General features: G+C 37.9%; 3 protein-coding genes across 5 annotated transcripts; 1 reads left to right on the forward strand and 2 right to left on the reverse strand.

Moving 5' to 3' along the window:
- Nucleotides 1–491: 491 nt before the first annotated feature.
- Nucleotides 492–2,353, forward strand: Rho1. Of its 2 annotated transcripts, none has more exons than XM_053758758.1 (2): nucleotides 492–650; nucleotides 864–2,353. In XM_053758758.1, the coding sequence occupies exon 2, from the start codon at nucleotides 869–871 to the stop codon at nucleotides 1,445–1,447; it is 579 nt and encodes a 192-aa protein (XP_053614733.1). In that variant the 5' UTR covers nucleotides 492–650; nucleotides 864–868; the 3' UTR covers nucleotides 1,448–2,353. The 2 variants fall into 2 exon arrangements, with proteins under 2 accessions (XP_053614733.1, XP_053614732.1); XM_053758757.2 differs by having other exon boundaries at nucleotides 515–731.
- Nucleotides 2,218–9,669, reverse strand: LOC128677718 (uncharacterized protein). 2 transcript variants are annotated; one of them, XM_053758750.1, is made up of 5 exons: nucleotides 7,747–9,669; nucleotides 7,171–7,387; nucleotides 6,250–6,747; nucleotides 3,794–3,954; nucleotides 2,218–2,617 (listed from the first exon to the last, which is right to left on the reverse strand). In XM_053758750.1, exons 1-5 carry the CDS (start codon nucleotides 9,464–9,466, stop codon nucleotides 2,367–2,369), a joined length of 2,847 nt encoding a protein of 948 aa, XP_053614725.1. In that variant the 5' UTR covers nucleotides 9,467–9,669; the 3' UTR covers nucleotides 2,218–2,366. The 2 variants fall into 2 exon arrangements, with proteins under 2 accessions (XP_053614725.1, XP_053614726.1); XM_053758751.1 differs by lacking the exon at nucleotides 3,794–3,954.
- A 653-nt stretch (nucleotides 9,670–10,322) lies between these two features.
- Nucleotides 10,323–16,569, reverse strand: blw (bellwether). The gene is made up of 10 exons (XM_053758586.1): nucleotides 16,412–16,569; nucleotides 15,899–16,021; nucleotides 15,211–15,324; nucleotides 14,467–14,731; nucleotides 13,766–13,990; nucleotides 13,016–13,185; nucleotides 12,507–12,601; nucleotides 11,636–11,855; nucleotides 11,149–11,316; nucleotides 10,323–10,823 (listed from the first exon to the last, which is right to left on the reverse strand). Exons 1-10 carry the CDS (start codon nucleotides 16,475–16,477, stop codon nucleotides 10,611–10,613), a joined length of 1,659 nt encoding a protein of 552 aa, XP_053614561.1. The 5' UTR covers nucleotides 16,478–16,569; the 3' UTR covers nucleotides 10,323–10,610.
- Between the last annotated feature and the right edge of the window lie 1,526 nt (nucleotides 16,570–18,095).

The following is an 18,095-nucleotide window of genomic DNA, read 5'->3' on the forward strand; positions in this document are numbered from 1 at the left end:
AATTTGCATATGCGCTTGCTTCTACGGCAAAAAATCAGTACAAAACGAATGATTAAAGGATTTAAGGTGATGTATAGGTTAGTTTACGAAAGTAATAAATGCATCTAAGTTTTTATAAGTTGGGAAAAATTGTACCGTGTAAACTCATCTCAAGAGAAGTCATTGCATTTATTGGACCCGCGCGCTGATCCCTTTCTAAATCTATGGCATAGCATTTATGATTTACAACACCCTAGCGGTGAATAGATGAACTTTTTATGATATTATCTTTAATTCCATTTCAAGATTAACCATAATATTAACATAACTGGGAACATAGTTTTTAGTTATTCAAACAATTTTAGGATTATAATAAACATCTTACATTCTCGATTAAAAAATAACTTAATAAAAATAATATGTTATATTCAACGCATTTACTATTTGCTTTCGCTATTTCGATGAACGCATCATAATTTGTCTCTGGTTTAATTTCAGTGTTGCCAGGTTTTTTTATAAAACCATTCGCTTGCGCTGAAAGACAAACGTCCACGACCAATGACAAAGTAAACGTCAAAAAAAAGTGCGAACGAAAGTGCTTGTGATGAGCAAAGACGAATAAAAAAGTGTCGATAAGCCTATATTTTGCAGAAATTAGCCAGAATCTTCAGGTATCTACAAAATATAATAAAATATCACCGTCGCATGTGAGGGTACTATGTGGTGGTGCTGTTCTTCTTCCGCTAGTTCAGGTGCTTATTCACTTTTGAGGGCTTGTCTGACTACTCCCTTCCCATATAATCCTATACGGCGGCCATATTTATAAGTCATGAAAGGCGTTGACGCTCGACATCGTATTTAATTTGCGTTGTATTCTTTCGCAGGACCGATGGCTGCTATACGCAAAAAATTAGTTATTGTCGGTGACGGTGCGTGTGGTAAAACATGTCTCCTCATCGTGTTTAGCAAGGATCAGTTTCCGGAAGTGTACGTGCCGACAGTGTTTGAGAATTACGTCGCCGATATAGAAGTTGACGGAAAGCAAGTGGAGCTAGCCCTATGGGATACAGCCGGGCAAGAAGATTACGACCGGCTCAGGCCATTGTCGTATCCCGACACCGACGTAATTCTAATGTGCTTCTCGGTGGACTCGCCAGACTCGCTCGAGAACATCCCAGAGAAGTGGACTCCGGAGGTAAAACACTTCTGCCCGAATGTACCCATTATCCTAGTGGGCAACAAGAAAGACTTGCGCAATGACCCGGCCACGATAAGTGAACTACGTAAAATGAAACAAGAGCCGGTGAAGCCTCAAGAAGGACGCGCCATGGCTGAGAAAATTAACGCGTTTGCATATCTGGAGTGCTCCGCTAAGAGCAAGGAGGGAGTGCGTGAGGTGTTCGAAACGGCGACCCGCGCCGCGTTACAGGTCAAGAAGAAGAAGAAGACTAGGTGTTCTCTGCTGTAATTGTGCTGTTGTCGGGAGAACTCTGATTTCTGAATTGTTCGCAATACTGCCTGTAAAACTTATATTTGAACGACTGGGACTGCAGCAGTCGCGACGTCGGCCAGTGCTTCCTTCCCATACTGACAGCTGACGCGATGTCGCGGTCCACGCTGCACGCACACATCCACTCAGTATTTGTGTGGCTACATTTTCGCAACTGGTTCTTGTATATTTTATAGATTATCTATAAAGAATAAGCGTAAATGCCTTAAACAATTGTAGTTGGGGGCAATCAGGCCTCCACCTTGGTGGCCCTCAGGAATTTTTGTGCTATCAAGTTATATAATTGAGTAGCATTTCTTTATCTATAGGTGTATTCCTCGACCGGTGTTATCACTGAGACTTGTTTAGTTCGATATTTTGTATTTTAATTTTTCAATAAAATAGTGATGTATAAATTGTTTAGGATGTTTATTTGACTATGGAGCGTGAGCCCCAACTTTCAGCCAAGTGCCTGTCAAGTAGACGAGTCCCACGGGCGCTGGCATAACTTCGGTCATGCTAGCCCCTTGGGGTATTAACACCAGCTCATGGTTCCGTAGGACAGTTTTTTTAATGTAATTGTGTGAAATTTTTAACTTTCCATCGCATGATAATATAATTTATTAGTAATAAAGGAACCCCATGTTTTAATAATTCTTTTAGACTCTTTTTGACTTTTATAAAAATTAATACAGCATTTATGCATCAAAGGTGTTTAGTATGGGCAAATATTTAAGTTAAAAAACAAATCATCTATGTTATGTTTATTAGTATTGTAAGTACAAAATTATCTTGAAATATACATTAATTAACATAATATTAGACTTCCTTTTATAATTTAAGATATTTTGGATCTATTCCAATTACAAATTTATTAACTGATCATTGACAGTTTCAATTAGGAATTCCTCGACATTTTAATTAGCTGTAAGGGGTTGAACCGTCTCCGGGGGGCGCACATAAGCTGCCGTTGGTGCCTGGTGGTGGTGGTGCGATAGGGCACAGCGACGCCCTGCGGCAGGTGGCGCTCCTGGCCCCGCAGCTCGGGCACCCAGTCTGCATACACTAGCGTGTTGACGGCCGCTAGCTCTTGACAAGGCGTGATGATGTAAACCTTCTGATTCTCCAAGTCTATACTTCTGACCAGACCTGAAACAATGTTAGTGTATGCACTTTAACTTATCAGATAATCGACACTTTATTGCTGCAATTTCATTCATATCTTTGTATGGCTGAATGACATAATCGATATATTTCTGTAACCCTATGGTACTAGAATGTGGTACCGCGAAATAAGTTTGCATTATACATTTATGCTCACCGCGCGTATATAAAATCACTTCTTGACGCGCTTACGTCATTGCCTCGAGTGTTGATGATTCATTGTAAATCGTTTATTTTCTCGTAATGATGAAGGGTCACGCTTTTATCTAGTCTTATAGGACACGTAACATAGATCGTTACAGAGAATTACAATGTTATGGGGATGATACTGTTGTTACGTCAGCCACACTGGTGAGAATGGGGTCATGGAATATTTCTTTTTACTTTTTTTCTTTTTCCTTTGTCTTTTTCTAAGATTTATTTGAATACTAGTACTCATAAAAACGTATTTTGCCTAATGTATTATAAACATATTCGAATTTAATGTGAAATGTACTCAGTTTTAAATAGGTAACTAAGTATTTCAAAGATCATTTTTACGTATTTATACCCACCCAATCACGAATTATTTATTTAATGTTTAAATAATCCGATTTTACCTAAATTTAGTGTTGGTTTTTACACATGTATAAACTAGCTTACATACAAAACCTACTATAGTGAACTCGATTTTACTTTTTAATTTTCACATCGGTACGTTTTTATGAACATTACTTCACACTATATAGCACGATCATGTTTACTTCAAATCTATTCACATTTAGTTGTCACCATGACCCAAGCCTATGAGTAATAAACCTGATTTCGGAAGCATTATCGTCGCATTGACAGTAAATGAAGTATTAAATGTACAAAGTAACAAGTATCTAAATAATTTAAAACAGTTTAGCTAAAAGAGATGTTTGTAAAAGAAAAAATCCAGGGTAAACAGAATACTAGTAGTTTGTAGTTTTTTTATGTAAACAATTTCCTTGTCTTTTTACGATTTAATATTTTTAGCAAATTACTTTCGTGATTAATAGAATGTATAAATTGGAATTTATATTTGATTTATTTTCAACAAGTACTGTGAACATTGTTTACATGTTAGGACTCGTAAGAAAAAACCTTAGATCTGTGGAAAAAACGGACTTTACATGTAACGTATAAAAATAATGTTACCATGTCCATAACACAGCAGCGGGTTATCTCTCAGAGTAAACACTTTTGCGTCACCGTGCAGCAGTTTACACAAGGCTACTACTTTTCCATTGATCACCTTCAGAGCTGCTGCGGGTTGCATGCGCACGTTCAGCCCGATGTGGAGCTCGTTAAAATTCACCCTGTATTTAAAAAAAAAGATCTAAAACGTTTGTACATTCGGATATGTTATAGTGAAATTCCCGCGGCGCTGCAATCACGGAAACAGTACTTTTTCCCATAAATAAAAGTAGTCCTTATTTAGGACCTTCTTCGGACTCCTTAACTATGTGTGAAGAAGCCCGTAGCCCGGGGCGCAGCTAGTATAATAAAACTAACTGGGCTATGAAACGGAAAGTCTTGACAAACATTGAGGAAACAGAAGACCACAGAGTCCCATAGACCACAGTAACAGCATCAAGAGTAACAAATAGACTAACAACTAAGGCATTTTTATAAAAATAGGATGCAACACAAGACAAAACATAGAACACGTTTACGTGCACTAACGTACGCTGCCAGTGTCTAATTTCTATTAATAAGTCCACTGAATGGGACTCATGAATGGACAGTCTGACTATACGCTTCAAACGGACTACACGCTAAGATAAAATATTATAAATTATCAAAAGCAGCTAATTATTTATTGCTAAAGTGACGAATTATGCGATCCATGATGATTTGAAATGAGTCACGCCACGCGATTCAGGATGCGCGCTCATATTAGTCATTAGCGAACAATTATTATGATAAAGTTTCGTGGCTTTATTTATATAATAGGTTTAAAAATAGTAATGCTTCTTGCCAGATAAAGGTATGGTCGAGTCAGGGAATACTACTAATTGTGTAGTGGATTAACTATAACGAGTAGAATGGGTCCTGTCTATAAATAGGCTATGGCTGGCTTCGTCATCTGGATGTCCTAGGTTCGATGCCCAGAGCGGGAAAATGTTTTTATTTGTTTTGGATCGCGATACTTTGTGTAGTGTCCGTTGAGTGTCTATTTTAATATCTTACTTATAAACGATATTTTTTTAATCAAAATCCTTTGCCCTGCGACGTGTAAAGATTATCAATACCACACCAATAGATAGACCAATAGTACCATTTACAGGAGAAACAGAAGTTATAACTAGGTATTCAAAAAAGCGCAAAGGCGGAATGCCACAGCAAAATTTTCTTCCAGCTACCTTTGGATGGACAGAGAAAGTAGTGAATAAAAAGGTGCAGTATAGCAGTGATGTGTTCCCTCGCTTTTGCCTCTTGTAATTGTATGTGCTATCCTTACATGTTATAAAAAAACTAGCGGCTCGTCCCGGTTTCGCTCCAATTGAATCACTTTGTTTCTATTTAAAAACCCCGTACCTGCATAGGTACAGACAGACAGAGGAAACAGAATAAAATTTGTTTTATACTATGTGGTCCCTCTATGATAAAAACTGACGGTTTTTTGTATTAATTATTGACTACTTAATTATTAATTACTTGATAGTCGGATTCCTAAAGGTTTGGGTTTTACCTGAACAAAGTCGGAACAGGTCACTAGGCACATTACAAATACGAAAGATTGAGTGTGTGAGGATTCAGTCCTACCTACATAGCAATCACACAAATAATATTAACGGATATCGATTTTTGGTACGTGGATATAACCAGGAACAGCACAATGGGTACTTTTTATCACAAAATTCGTAATGGAGCGAAGCCGCGAGGCACAGCCAGTTCTATATTTGTTGCGTTACTTCCAAAACCGTGGTGTGCACACGTTGACCGCCACACAAATTCGCGGCCTCCGGCCCTCAAACTATTTCTGTGTATCGTCGTGCGGTTCAACCGACACTTGTTATTCCGTATTTGAGTTTTATACGCAAAAACAACAGCAGTAGTAGGACCCTTAAGATTTACTAGATTTGATTGATATGGAAAAAACTTTAAAGCTATTAAAAAATATCATACCTAGACTTTGTATGACTAGTTCATATTCGTATTAATTTATTTACCACCTGTACAATAGTTTCACTATGTTTCTGTCTCTCTCTCATTTGAGCATATTCCCGATATCTTCCTCACCCGTTGAGCGTTGAAGCCTGTTTTCCTGTCTATCCACAGTAATTAGGATTAGAGAATTCGCGATATATCGCGTTCTCGTTTTATATACATATATTTATAATTAATTTTCCGTGACTGCGACGCGCCGAACCTTTATTTATTTATATATATTTTATAAGAAGTTTCAAAAAAAGGGCCCTCGTAATTACGTATTCGTTATAGTGGACGCAACTGCCGGAATATTTTTCAGAAGTGCTTATACTAACTACTTGAAAATTCGCATTAGGGATTAACACGTAGATACCGTATCTTACCACTACGAACACGTACGTACCTATATAGGTATCTTGTTGTTACAACCTGTAGAAAAATTTACCAAGAGAACTCACTCGTATGGTGTGATTCCAAGAAGAGTCTTCTCTTCACGAGCCTTCAACAGTTCCCCAAAGTAGGCCAAATAATTGAGATACCTCTCGTCCCTTGGTGCCAAAGAAAAATCTTTACTCCAACTCTCCATAGGATCGCACACAAAGAAAGAATATTCATAACTCTGATTCTCTGGTGTGAATTCTTTAAATTGTCTATTGAACAAATAACTTTTTTTATAATCATCATAAAGATTCCTCACTGCACCAGGATTTAAATGGCACTGGAATCTCTTTTTGGCACTCTTCGAGTCTATTTGGAGTAGGTATGTGGGCTTTATGTGTAGTATTATGTGGGTTGTGAAGTTTAGTCCCACAGTGTTGCACATTCCCATTGTGTTGACAATCCAGGGCATTGATTGGTAGGCGCGAGTGCCGTGGCAGTGCGCAATTAGCATGGAAACCGCGGCGACGTATCGCTTCGAATTGTCCATTGTGTTGATCATGCCCAAGTACAACAACCTGAAAGAATAGCATTATCAATGACTGACAGTGTTCTCGTTACTAGGGAATTAAGCTGAATAGCCGTTGCTGGTATTACTGTGTTTTTTAAAAAGACAATAACAAAACACAGTTTATGTTATAGTTGTAGTAACCAAACTGAGTAGGAATTTAAATAGTTTAGTCTGGTATTGCCGATCTTTAGGCCCCTATTGATAGTTTAGCAATAGTGGAACAATCGATAGTTTCGATACTATTATTAGTATTCAATAGTATTGCCTGAGTATGAGATATTAATAATAATAGATATTAAAAGGCTGGAGCAAACCTAATGCGTATTACTAGTGCACCAACCTTTAAACTTTAAATTTCTAAAAATAAAAAATGTAATGTTGGATTTGTTATATTCAAAATTGGTGTAATCCAATTTAAAATAGAACATACTTATTTGGCTGCTTAAGATGGGTGAAGTTAGGTCCAAGCAGTGGCTTGGTGACCACTGTCACAGACACACTGCCAGCCACCGAGAACTCAGATTGGCCGGGATCCAGGTCTATGACCAGCACTGGACCTTGGGACAACAGACGGTTGACACTGTATCTTAGGAATGTAGACTTTCCTACACCTTTCCCTCCACATACTATGCCTCTGCTTTGTGGACCTGAAATGTAAAAAATAATAATTTGAGATATGTTATAACATAAAGATTGATTCTTCTAAACTTCAAGATTTAGAGCAAGAATTCGCTTGTAATTAATAAATCCATTACTACTTCATCCCTTACAGGATTGAGAGTTGTAAATATAATATATGTTATACAATGTATAAAAGCATTAACTCAATGAAACATGATAATTAGGTAATAAATTTTAATTTATACCAACATTTGTGAAGTCCTTTGTGCCCACTGTCATACAAGCCTCATATAATTTTTGTTTCTGACACATGGAATAAGTATCCGATCTGACTTGAAGGCAACTATATATACCCTATTTTTATTAAAATACGAAGTTTACTTACGAAGACCATGTTTAACAACTTGATTCCAACTGGATTTTTCTGCAAACAACTTCATTGGCTGTGTCACATAGAGTGAGCAACCGAGAATCTCAGATGGCTGCCTCATATTTCTGTTGATATTCCTGTTTGCTTTGCTAAATAAATCTGTATTTTCAAAATTGCCCTCTACAAAGTCCATTTGCTTACATTTCAAAGGTGTCATACAGACTACCCCATCACTTGGCCCAATAGTCGTAACTATTTCCTCAGCTTCAAACACTGAAAGGCCTGCTGACGTCAACTTACTGAACAGTCCATAGTATGCGTTCTCACTATCAACAGTCTTTAAACAATGAGCATAATTATAATTCGGTGCATAAACTTTGACAAACTCATCTTTTAATGTGTATCCAAAGATTTCAACCGTCCCACCCAATCCTCTTAATTTAACTTTACCATGAATATAAAGTTCCGCTGGATGTCTCATCACAAATATACAGGAGTCCTTAGCATAGTAAACTTTCACAGGATTAACAAATTCCTCTGACTCCATTGATGACTCATCAAAGGATACCTCTGTATCTAATGTACTGTCGCGCATAGCAGACTCAATTGTAGCAACATTATTGTACTCTTTTGAAAAATCAAAGTCCTGTTTCTCCTCTTCATTCTGTGATTCAACATCTATGTCTGTAACTATATTATTTTCACTGAGTTCCATAGAAAACATAGTGTCATTAGTGGAAACAGTTTGAATGTCTGATGACATATTTTTTACAGTAGAATGTCTATAATCACCCAATAAATCACTAAAATTATGATTAGGCAATTCCGTGGCAGATACTGATATGTATGGTGAAGAAACATTTGAATTGATTAAACTATTGATTGAACCTTCATTTCCTTCATCATCCATATCCATTTGATCATCCAATCTGAATTCATTATCAGTATTTACATCTGATTCCTCTTCAAAATCTTCCACTATAATTTTAGAAGGAACTTTATTGACATTTTTACTGTGTGTAACTTGTCTTGATGTCTTCATTGTATCATCCAATCTAAATTCGTTATCAGTATTTATATCCGATTCCTCTTCAAAATCTTCCACTATAATTTTGGAAGCTACTCTATTATTTTTTTTACTGTTTGAAACTGGTTTTGGTGTTTTAACTTTTTTTATTTTGTTTTTTTGCTCCAGTTTTTGTAGAATCTTTGTGGCTAAAGCACCATCTGCATCAAACAAAGCTGACGATTCAGAATCGATGTCTGTGGCTGTGCCTATTGTACTGCTGACCAGTGATATATTGTCTGTTTCATCCTCACCAGACGCTTGACTAGACATATCCTCTGATAACGATTCCAAAACATCTTTACATTCGGAAATAGAGTCAAAACTACTTAGGGTACTTGAAATTATATCTTGTTTATTTACTTCATCTTTACTTAAATTTAAGTCCGTGGTAGGTTCATCATCATCAGACTCGTGACCTAGGCTCGTATCGCCCTCGTTACTAGAATTTGTTAGGTTTAGATCAGAAAAACCGCTCACCGAGCTTGATTCGTCTAGAAGTCTTTGTGGGTCTAAGTATACATTTTCACTCTTGTTAATTAACTTATTGTCACACTGCCTGTAGCCCTCTAGCATCTGTTTTAGTTGTTTTTTTACCGTTTCCTCCGATTTACTATTTTTTTTTAGAGACTCAGTTTTGGAAACATGCGCCTTTTCAAAGAATTCCATTATATCCTACTATTATAAATAATAGACTACAGTAGAAGCAATAACACGGAATGTTGGAGCATTTGATTGTACTCCACTTTGGTATTTTATCAAAATAAACCTTTTGTTTTGAAATTAAAATAGGTAGGTAGGGTAATTAGAAACTACCTAGGTACATGTGGATTTTTTTTGGACCGACCTTATCGCGGCTTTATCATTTTGACGTAATGACGTTGATTGATATATTTCGTCATAACAGTGACAGTTTTGAATGAGTGTTGCCGGTAGAAAAAAAAAAAAATTGATCGAAGAGGGGACGCCCGGGAACGGGGGGTAAACGCCCACGTATGAAATAGAACAATACCGATTTATTTCATATTATCCTCCACACTATACCTATGCGAACAACGCCAAACTTTGGCGGAATCAGTATAGATTGCTAATTTTTTATTGCAGCAAATGAACGCATTCATACAAAACTACGCAATGTTCATTTGCGTCGGAATCTGTCCGACCGAGTACGGCGATAGTGCTATATATTTATGCGATAGTGTGTTAGGCAAACACAGAAACTAATGGATACTATTCTAATGGTGTACGGTATTTAACGACTTTTTTGTTATATAACCTAACCCATATTTTTGCCTTTTAAAGGGTTAAAGGATTTCTCCACAAACCCCTCTTCTCCTTTGCTGGTTGGTGAAGGTATAATGGCGTATCTAAGTCCAGTCCACCAAGGCCATACATACACATTCCAATGGATCTAAATGGAGAAACCCCAATAGGGCTCACCGCGGAACATGGATTTACACGTAACCTATCGTTATTCTATAAAAATCCCTATGTAATTATTAGATTTCCCAAGAAAATACATGAAGAATATTTAATTTTTTTTATTTATATATAACCACTCCTGACATTTCCGAGATAAATACATTCCATGATTGTATCAACATTCAATACAGTCCATACGAATGATAACTACTACACGGCTAGCGAAAACATCGTCCGATCTACGGGCGCATGTTTTCGTTAGTCGAAAAACTTAATATTGTACAATATTCGGCGCGACGCTGTGTTGCCAGTTAATTTAGACGATTTATTCTAGACGCTTTCAGCGCAGAGTCGTGCCGAAGCGTATGTTTGTTTTTTTAAACTAGGCTTTTCACTGCGCGGAGAAGGTGGAAATGAAGTCAGTGACGAGCTTCTTGAGAGTAGCGTCTGATTCGGGGGTGATCTGTCCGTCCTTGGCGATGGTGGACAACAGGCCCTGGTGGCTGGTCTTGATGTGTTCGGTGAAGGCCTTCTCGAACGCGGTGATCTTGCTGGGGTCCAGTTTGTCCAGGTGACCACGGACACCACAGTAGATAATGGCAACCTGAACAGATATAGTTGTTGAAAATATTTAAAAAACTGTCTTTTTTATGTTTAACAATTATGTTTGGGTAAAATGAATGAAATAGCTGCAATTTTAGAAAATAGTATCTTCTCAAATTGCCCGCGAGTGCACAGCTAGTAAGTATAAATAATTTTAGACTTCGGAAAATTAAATTCTTATGTGTTCAAATTTTGTGCCTCTGTTTTGAGCCTTAATTCTAGCCTGCAGTATGTTTTGTCACTATAGTGCACACTTATGCTCACATCAAGTTGCATGGAAGAAATTAGATAGGAGCAACAAACTCAATGGGATAGACAAAGCTGACCTGCTCCTCGATGGCCATGGGCACGTACTGGCCCTGCTTGAGCAGCTCGGTGAGCCGCATGCCGCGGTTGAGCAGCTGCTGCGTGGCCGCGTCCAGGTCAGACCCGAACTGCGCGAACGCCGCCACCTCACGGTACTGCGCCAGCTCCAGCTTCATGGAGCCGGCCACCTGACGAGGGGACACAACATTTAATCATATTTTCAAAATGTAAACAGTATGGGATTTGGATACATTATTTAGTAATTCATAAATAGATTATTATAAGCATTACTACTACTACCAAAGCGCGTGTATTGATGAAAAACTGTGACGCATGATGATTCAATTCCCTTTCGATAGGCATATTAGCTAGTGATGTAGTAATATAAATTTAAGTTCGGAAATAAATTTCTAGGCTCACACTAGAGTATGTCTGTATACTCTAGTGTGAAAGTCGTGATATTAAATTCCCAACTAAATTGTCTCATCTATAAATATTGTATCTTACCTGCTTCATGGCCTTGGTCTGAGCAGCGGAGCCCACACGGGAGACAGACAGACCGACGTTGATGGCCGGCCGGATGCCCTTGTAGAAAAGCTCAGTCTCCAAGAAGATCTGTCCGTCCGTGATGGAGATCACATTGGTGGGAATGTAAGCGGACACGTCTCCGGCCTGGGTCTCGATGACCGGCAGAGCGGTTAGGGAACCACCGCCCATTTTGTCCGACCTGTTAAATTATGCATCCATTTTTATTATAAACATTTTGGAGTGCAATGCGTTGTTATATTTATCAATGTAGTTTGTAAACTACATCGCGACATGCACGTCATTGCTACCACACACTCTCTTTTTGTTTTATATGATGCGTACACGATATGGGAAAACGAGACAGCATGTAGACGTTAGTTACGTGCTATGTGTTTTTATGTTTCGTAGCAGCTTCCGATTCCTGTTTTAGAAATTTACTATAGGCAATAATATCGGCTTGCACCGAACTTTTTGAGAATAAACTTGAAAATTAACAGGTATACCCATCTAGAGCTGTGTAGCAAGTAGTATGAACATAAGCTTTGTGGTTTTGATTGACTGGTAAAGAATGCCACATAGCAATACAGTTGGAATGTTTCATGCTGTCATAGTTCTATTGTTTTCCACTCCAAATCATCCCTTTATCACACTTCATGTGAGTGACCTCACAGGTCATCAGGTCGGCAAAATATATTCCAAATTAATTGATTGGAAAATTATTGATGATTTTATATTTAGTATTGGACCATTAACAAGAACCACTGTCCAGAAACAAGTGCAATACCAAGGGCAATGATACAGGAGCGTTGATATATTTTTTTAAAGTGAAAAGTGATATAATCCTACTTACATCTTGGCGGCACGCTCGAGCAGACGCGAGTGGAGGTAGAACACGTCACCGGGGTAGGCCTCACGACCCGGGGGACGACGCAGCAGCAGAGACATCTATAATATATATTTATTGGTCAATTCACTACAGTCAGTCTGTCAAGAGGCCTAGAATAGGAACACTCCAAATACTCCCAAGGATGTCGTATAAAGCGACTAAATAACACAACCTAGTCAGCTGATAGGCAACAATAGCATTCCCAAGATTTGACCTCAGGTACAACAGGTTGTAGAATCAAAGGCGAATATTCAAAATTTCAAGGTTATTTTTTGCATCACAAGGCAACATGTAAAGATGAGAAAGACGTATAAAAGAAATAGCTGTTGCCCGCGGCTCCGCCCGCGCAAAACAGTTGCACCTCAATCCGTTGCCCTGTTTTGACGTCAAAGACGGACAAACAAATACACTTATAGTAACATTTTCACATTATCTACTCATTTCCCTTATAATAACAGTGTCTGGATGTTAACCTGACGGTAGGCCACGGCCTGTTTGGACAAGTCGTCGTAGATGATGAGCGCGTGTTTGCCGTTGTCGCGGAAGAACTCTCCCATGGCGCAGCCCGAGTACGGCGCGAGGTACTGCAGCGGCGCAGCGTCCGACGCAGTCGCCGACACGATGATCGTATAGCCGATCGCACCTGCAGATCAATATCGTTCTTATTGGCTACAATCTTCTTTGGGCATGTTTCACCACTTTCTGATAAAATACCATATTTTAATCATGATCAACTGTTGGACAAATCAGACTGAAGTGATGTAAAACACAATTTTTTACGCTATCTGTTTGATATATGTTAGATGTGTATAGACTATCAGATACCTTATCAGCAAGTGGTGAAGCCAGCCTTTTACATTCCTCATGGCTGAGGAATGGCTTTCTTGGCAATATTAATGTGACACAGTATTAAGTGCTTTGCTTTATCAGTGTTTTATTTCAACTTTTACTTATCACTATATTAATTAAAAAAAATATCATAATCAATGCAAGACAGTGTTGCCATCTTATGTTGTCATCATGAGTTTGTAACAATATGCAATTTTTCTTTAGTAGATAAACACAGATTCATTTTGGTTTATTCTGGCTGGTCGTAAAATCGCAGCAAATCGTAAAAGGTGTTCGTAAAACTTTTTATGCAGATCCTGGGCGTCATAGTTGCGACGGCTACCGGAATTACGCGATAATGAGAGCACCTTAAAAATAAAACAAAAATAACTTACCAGCATCAGTCAACCTCTTGACGATCTGGGCTACGGTGGACCTCTTCTGTCCAATGGCAACATAGATGCAGTACAGCTTCTTCTTCTCATCCTCGCCCTTGTTGAACCGCTGCTGGTTGATGATGGTGTCGATGGCCAGGGCAGTCTTGCCGGTCTGACGGTCACCGATGATCAACTCACGCTGACCACGACCGATGGGCACGAGGGAGTCCACGGCCTTGATTCCTAAACAAATATTATCATGTTATTTCTCGTAAAGAGTAAAGACTTGTATCAACATTTTTGTTTATGAACAAAACATTGTTTCATTTAAAATATATTTAGTGATGAGGAACCATTGTGATTTATCACCAAACAGCACTTAACCGCCATTTTGTACTTTGATTATCAACTATATATATCTTTTAAGTAAAAGGTGTCTCATCTTCCTGTTTAAATCTATTTTATGTCCATTAAGAAGTTTCTCTGCTAGTCTACATACTCAAAACATACGTAACATGTTTTGATTAACGTCCTTTTTATTAATTTTTTAAAAGTACAATTAAACATACCTCTTAACTACCACATAGGATGCAAGGTTTCAAGGTACAGTTGTTATAATGCCATGCATAGAGTTCTTTGCAATGGAAATAGTGGTGAATTTGCAATGATTTTAAGCTGCTCTGTTGAATAATGTCTGTCCAATAATGTTATCAACTAACCAGTCTGCATAGGCTCGCGCACAGACACACGGGGGATGATACCCGGGGCCTTGATTCCGACTCGCATGCGGTTCTTGGTGTCCACTGGCCCCTTGCCGTCGATAGCGTTGCCCAGGGCGTCCACCACGCGGCCCAGCAGCTGCTCTCCCACGGGCACGTCCACGATAGCTCCGGTACGCTTCACGATGTCGCCCTCTTTGATCAGCTTGTCGTTACCGAACACCACCACACCCACATTGTCAGGCTCCAAGTTGAGGGCCATACCCTGTTGGAATGAGACATAATATTCAGAGTTTCGTAATGAAAAGGTAAATAAGATTTTTAGCTACTAAAATGAATAGCTGGCAAAACTTAAATTTTCTAATATACTAAATGGGGGTGTATAAAAAAGAGGAAGATAATAGATGAAATGAAGCGACAATTTCAGTAATTTTAGAAAGAATTGGCAGAATATTGCTTTTGATAAAGAGGTTTGTAAGTCTGCCTAGTAGTAGGAATATCAAACTAACTATAAGAATACAAAATTATTAGATGTGTTTGATGAATAAATCTACCCCAGCTCAACGAGTTGTTTAGATCTCATGATGGAACTACAATGTTTTATCTATTATCACAACAAAGTGATTTGAGAACAATTTTGTCAAAATCATTAGAGGTACTGTATTGTGTCAGTTCTTCCACTCCAAAGAAATGTATCAGACCTGTCCACTTCATAGTTGACTGTAGTGATGCAATGTGACAAACCTTGAGACCAGAGGAGAATTCCACCATCTCCTCAGCCTGGATGTTCTTCAACCCATACACACGGGCGATACCGTCACCGATGCTCAACACTCTGCCAGTTTCTTCTAAGTCGGCCTGCAAAATATGTTTACCTTAACACTTGTTTAACTATATTATTATGTGTCACACAGCTATGTAGATTTTTTTATCTAAATCACATTGTACTGCATCCGTTAGAATATATTTATTGTAAGAGAAAAGTAGAGTCTAACCTGGAATAACATACACATTTTATCCCGAAATTCACTTGGGGGCGAAGCCCCAGGGCGTAGCTAGTGTATTCACATATATAACAAAATTAGCATTAAAAATATATTGCAAATTTTATTTTGAATGAGTTTCATCTCAGTCCATTTCTCTTCCAAAGTAATAAGTATGACACATTGATGCATTTCCAGTTCCAAATAAGCTATAAATTAATGTTATTAATAAATAACAAAGGTTTAACTTCCTGATGTAGATTTACATAATAGGTAATACTAAAGTATAGTACATATTCCTTAAACAGCTGAGAGGTTTAAAGTTCAATAAACTTTGAATGTACAAAAGGAAACTAAGAAAATTGACACATCTTAGTTGCTAAACGCTAATGATGAACAATAACATCATAACCTAATTATGTGAAGTTTATGTAACATGACATACTGACCTTGGGTGCAGCACCGAGGATTCTCTCCTCCAGGATTTGGGAGATTTCGGCCGCCCGTTGTGGCGCCGATACATGCAGCTTGCGGGAAGCGACCGCTACCGCGGGCGCAGCCACCTTCGACACCTACAGGACATAACATAGTCAAATCCTTCAATACACCTCTAAATCACAATTTGCTCACACTTATACCACCGATTGACATTCTCCACACTTGATTCGAAGGATCATTCCACTACACATACTGAAACCAATCAGGTTATACCCTGTTCACCCACTATTACATAACACTTATCTTTGGGACCGAACTCCAAAATATGACAAAACTTTATTTCGATCACAGTTTGAACGTTTTTAAGCAATTATAAAGGCATCACCTATAAAAAAGAACGGAGTCTTATATATTTAGAAAATTACTCCCAGTGAACAAGTAATTGAACATGATAGCCGGGACGTATATTTTAGGTTTTAGGCACTACATTGGCACTAATAAGAAACTAAAATAGATAATATTACCTGGGACGCAGCATTGGGTAGGCGCCTGGCCACAGATGAGGCCAAGCGAGCGGAGATGAGCGACATTTTTACGAAATAATATATTTGATGGCAGGTCTCAAAGCCCAAGTGGTTCTCCGCTCGTATCTCGTTGTGGTAGAACCGGAAGTGACACAATCGATATTTTATTTGTCTATGGTTTGGTTCATGCGCAGTGCTGTGATATTTCTGTTCAGAAACAGATTGACAGAATAAATTATGCTATTTACTTCGATTGAAAAACATATTAAAAAAAAATACATTATGTGCTAAATATGCTACAAAATATGCTAGTAAAATACTTATTATGTTTATAGTGGATAAATGAATATATGAAAGGTGTAAATTAAACTCTTAACGCTAAATCAATCTTGTTTTAGAACAAAATAATCAAGAATGTTATTTGTTCCGTGATGTAGAATGGTCTGTGTGTAGACCCAAATGTAGATAGAGAAAACCAACCAAATCATACACCCAGTCTATTAAAAAAGTTAAAACACACTCTAAGCTAAAATATGTTTTGTCTTTTGTGTTTGTCAAATAATATAAAGTGTGATAGTATAAAGAAAGAGGGTGGCCTCCTTGATGCGGAGAGTGGCCGCTGGCCCCAACAGCCTCCTCACTATTATCGCTGGCAGGGTAGATGGGCCCTTTTTTAAACACTAGACCCATATCCACTTAAATAAGTAACTAACATAGTTTTAAGAACATTGTTACTAACACTTAATATGGTATTTATTTATTGCCGAAATAAACAATTATTATTATTATTATAAAGGACCACAGTAATGTAAATCTGTGTATCACTTCCTAGACAGTCTGTCAAGAAAGTGATGAAAATAAATATGCCACTCGAGATGGGCGCTGTCTCCTGTTGGTTGGCAACATTTGGTTTATCAAATAACTAGCAGCCCGTCCCAGATTCGCTCGGGTAAAACCATTCACAGAAATCATCCTATAATCAGATTTAATTCAAAATAATTGAAGTTCAGGATTCGAACCAACAACAATGTCAACGTGAATTCAATAGTGTTTACCGCTAAGCTGTCTACTTACTCATATCTTGGTATTAGTAAACATGCATTTTAAATATTGTATCCCTCATCACGTACGGGCCAAATCCAATACTTTGAGATTCGGATTGGATTGGTCCGGAAAGGTGCATGAAAATCTTGGTTACCCTCATTCGTCGTCTATATTATGTGGCGTTCCAAGCAAAAGGGTACCACTGGGCAGATTCTAGTTTCCGAGATATTTGAGATTTTTGTGAAAAAATGGAAAAAAGGTGGAAAATTGGCATTTTGCGATTTTAAATTGTTTTTAATGCAACATGTAAAGGGCTATTTTTTATGTTTTCATACAATAAATGGCTAAGTCATGTACACAATATGAAAAAAATGTAATAGGGCATATTACGCAAAGCTCAGCGCAGATGGCGCTACTGGTACACTAGGGTTAACAAACATTGCCAATAGAGGCAAAAAGCTCCAATTTTCAATATTGTTGTAGATTTACAACTAAAAATACCTTCTATGCAATCGTGGTACGAGTTTAAAGGAAAAAAGAAGGATTTAGTGGATGATCCTGATAATAATAACACTATTTTAGGTTGTTCTGCATGATTTCTCAAAATATCAGATTCTTAACATATTAGATTAATAAAATA

This window comes from Plodia interpunctella, chromosome 18, assembly GCF_027563975.2.
Source record: "Plodia interpunctella isolate USDA-ARS_2022_Savannah chromosome 18, ilPloInte3.2, whole genome shotgun sequence".
Taxonomy (NCBI): Eukaryota; Metazoa; Arthropoda; class Insecta; order Lepidoptera; family Pyralidae; genus Plodia; species Plodia interpunctella.

Excerpts from the sequence above, each read along its gene's own strand:
- Rho1 (XM_053758757.2), top strand. The coding sequence starts at position 698 with ATGTGGTGGTGCTGTTCTTCTTCCGCTAGTTCAG. Across the intron at positions 732-863 it reads TTCTTCTTCCGCTAGTTCAG|GACCGATGGCTGCTATACGC; the intron begins GTGCTTATTCAC and ends ATTCTTTCGCAG.
- LOC128677718 (XM_053758750.1), bottom strand. The coding sequence starts at position 9,466 with ATGGAATTCTTTGAAAAGGCGCATGTTTCCAAAACTGAGTCTCTAAAA. Across the intron at positions 7,388-7,746 it reads AGTTGTTAAACATGGTCTTC|GTCCACAAAGCAGAGGCATA; the intron begins GTAAGTAAACTT and ends TTTACATTTCAG. Across the intron at positions 3,955-6,249 it reads CTTGGAATCACACCATACGA|GGTGAATTTTAACGAGCTCC; the intron begins GTGAGTTCTCTT and ends TTTTAAATACAG.
- blw (XM_053758586.1), bottom strand. The coding sequence starts at position 16,477 with ATGTCGCTCATCTCCGCTCGCTTGGCCTCATCTGTGGCCAGGCGCCTA. Across the intron at positions 13,186-13,765 it reads CAAGAGGTTGACTGATGCTG|GTGCGATCGGCTATACGATC; the intron begins GTAAGTTATTTT and ends ATTGATCTGCAG. Across the intron at positions 12,602-13,015 it reads AGGCCGTGGCCTACCGTCAG|ATGTCTCTGCTGCTGCGTCG; the intron begins GTTAACATCCAG and ends TATATATTATAG.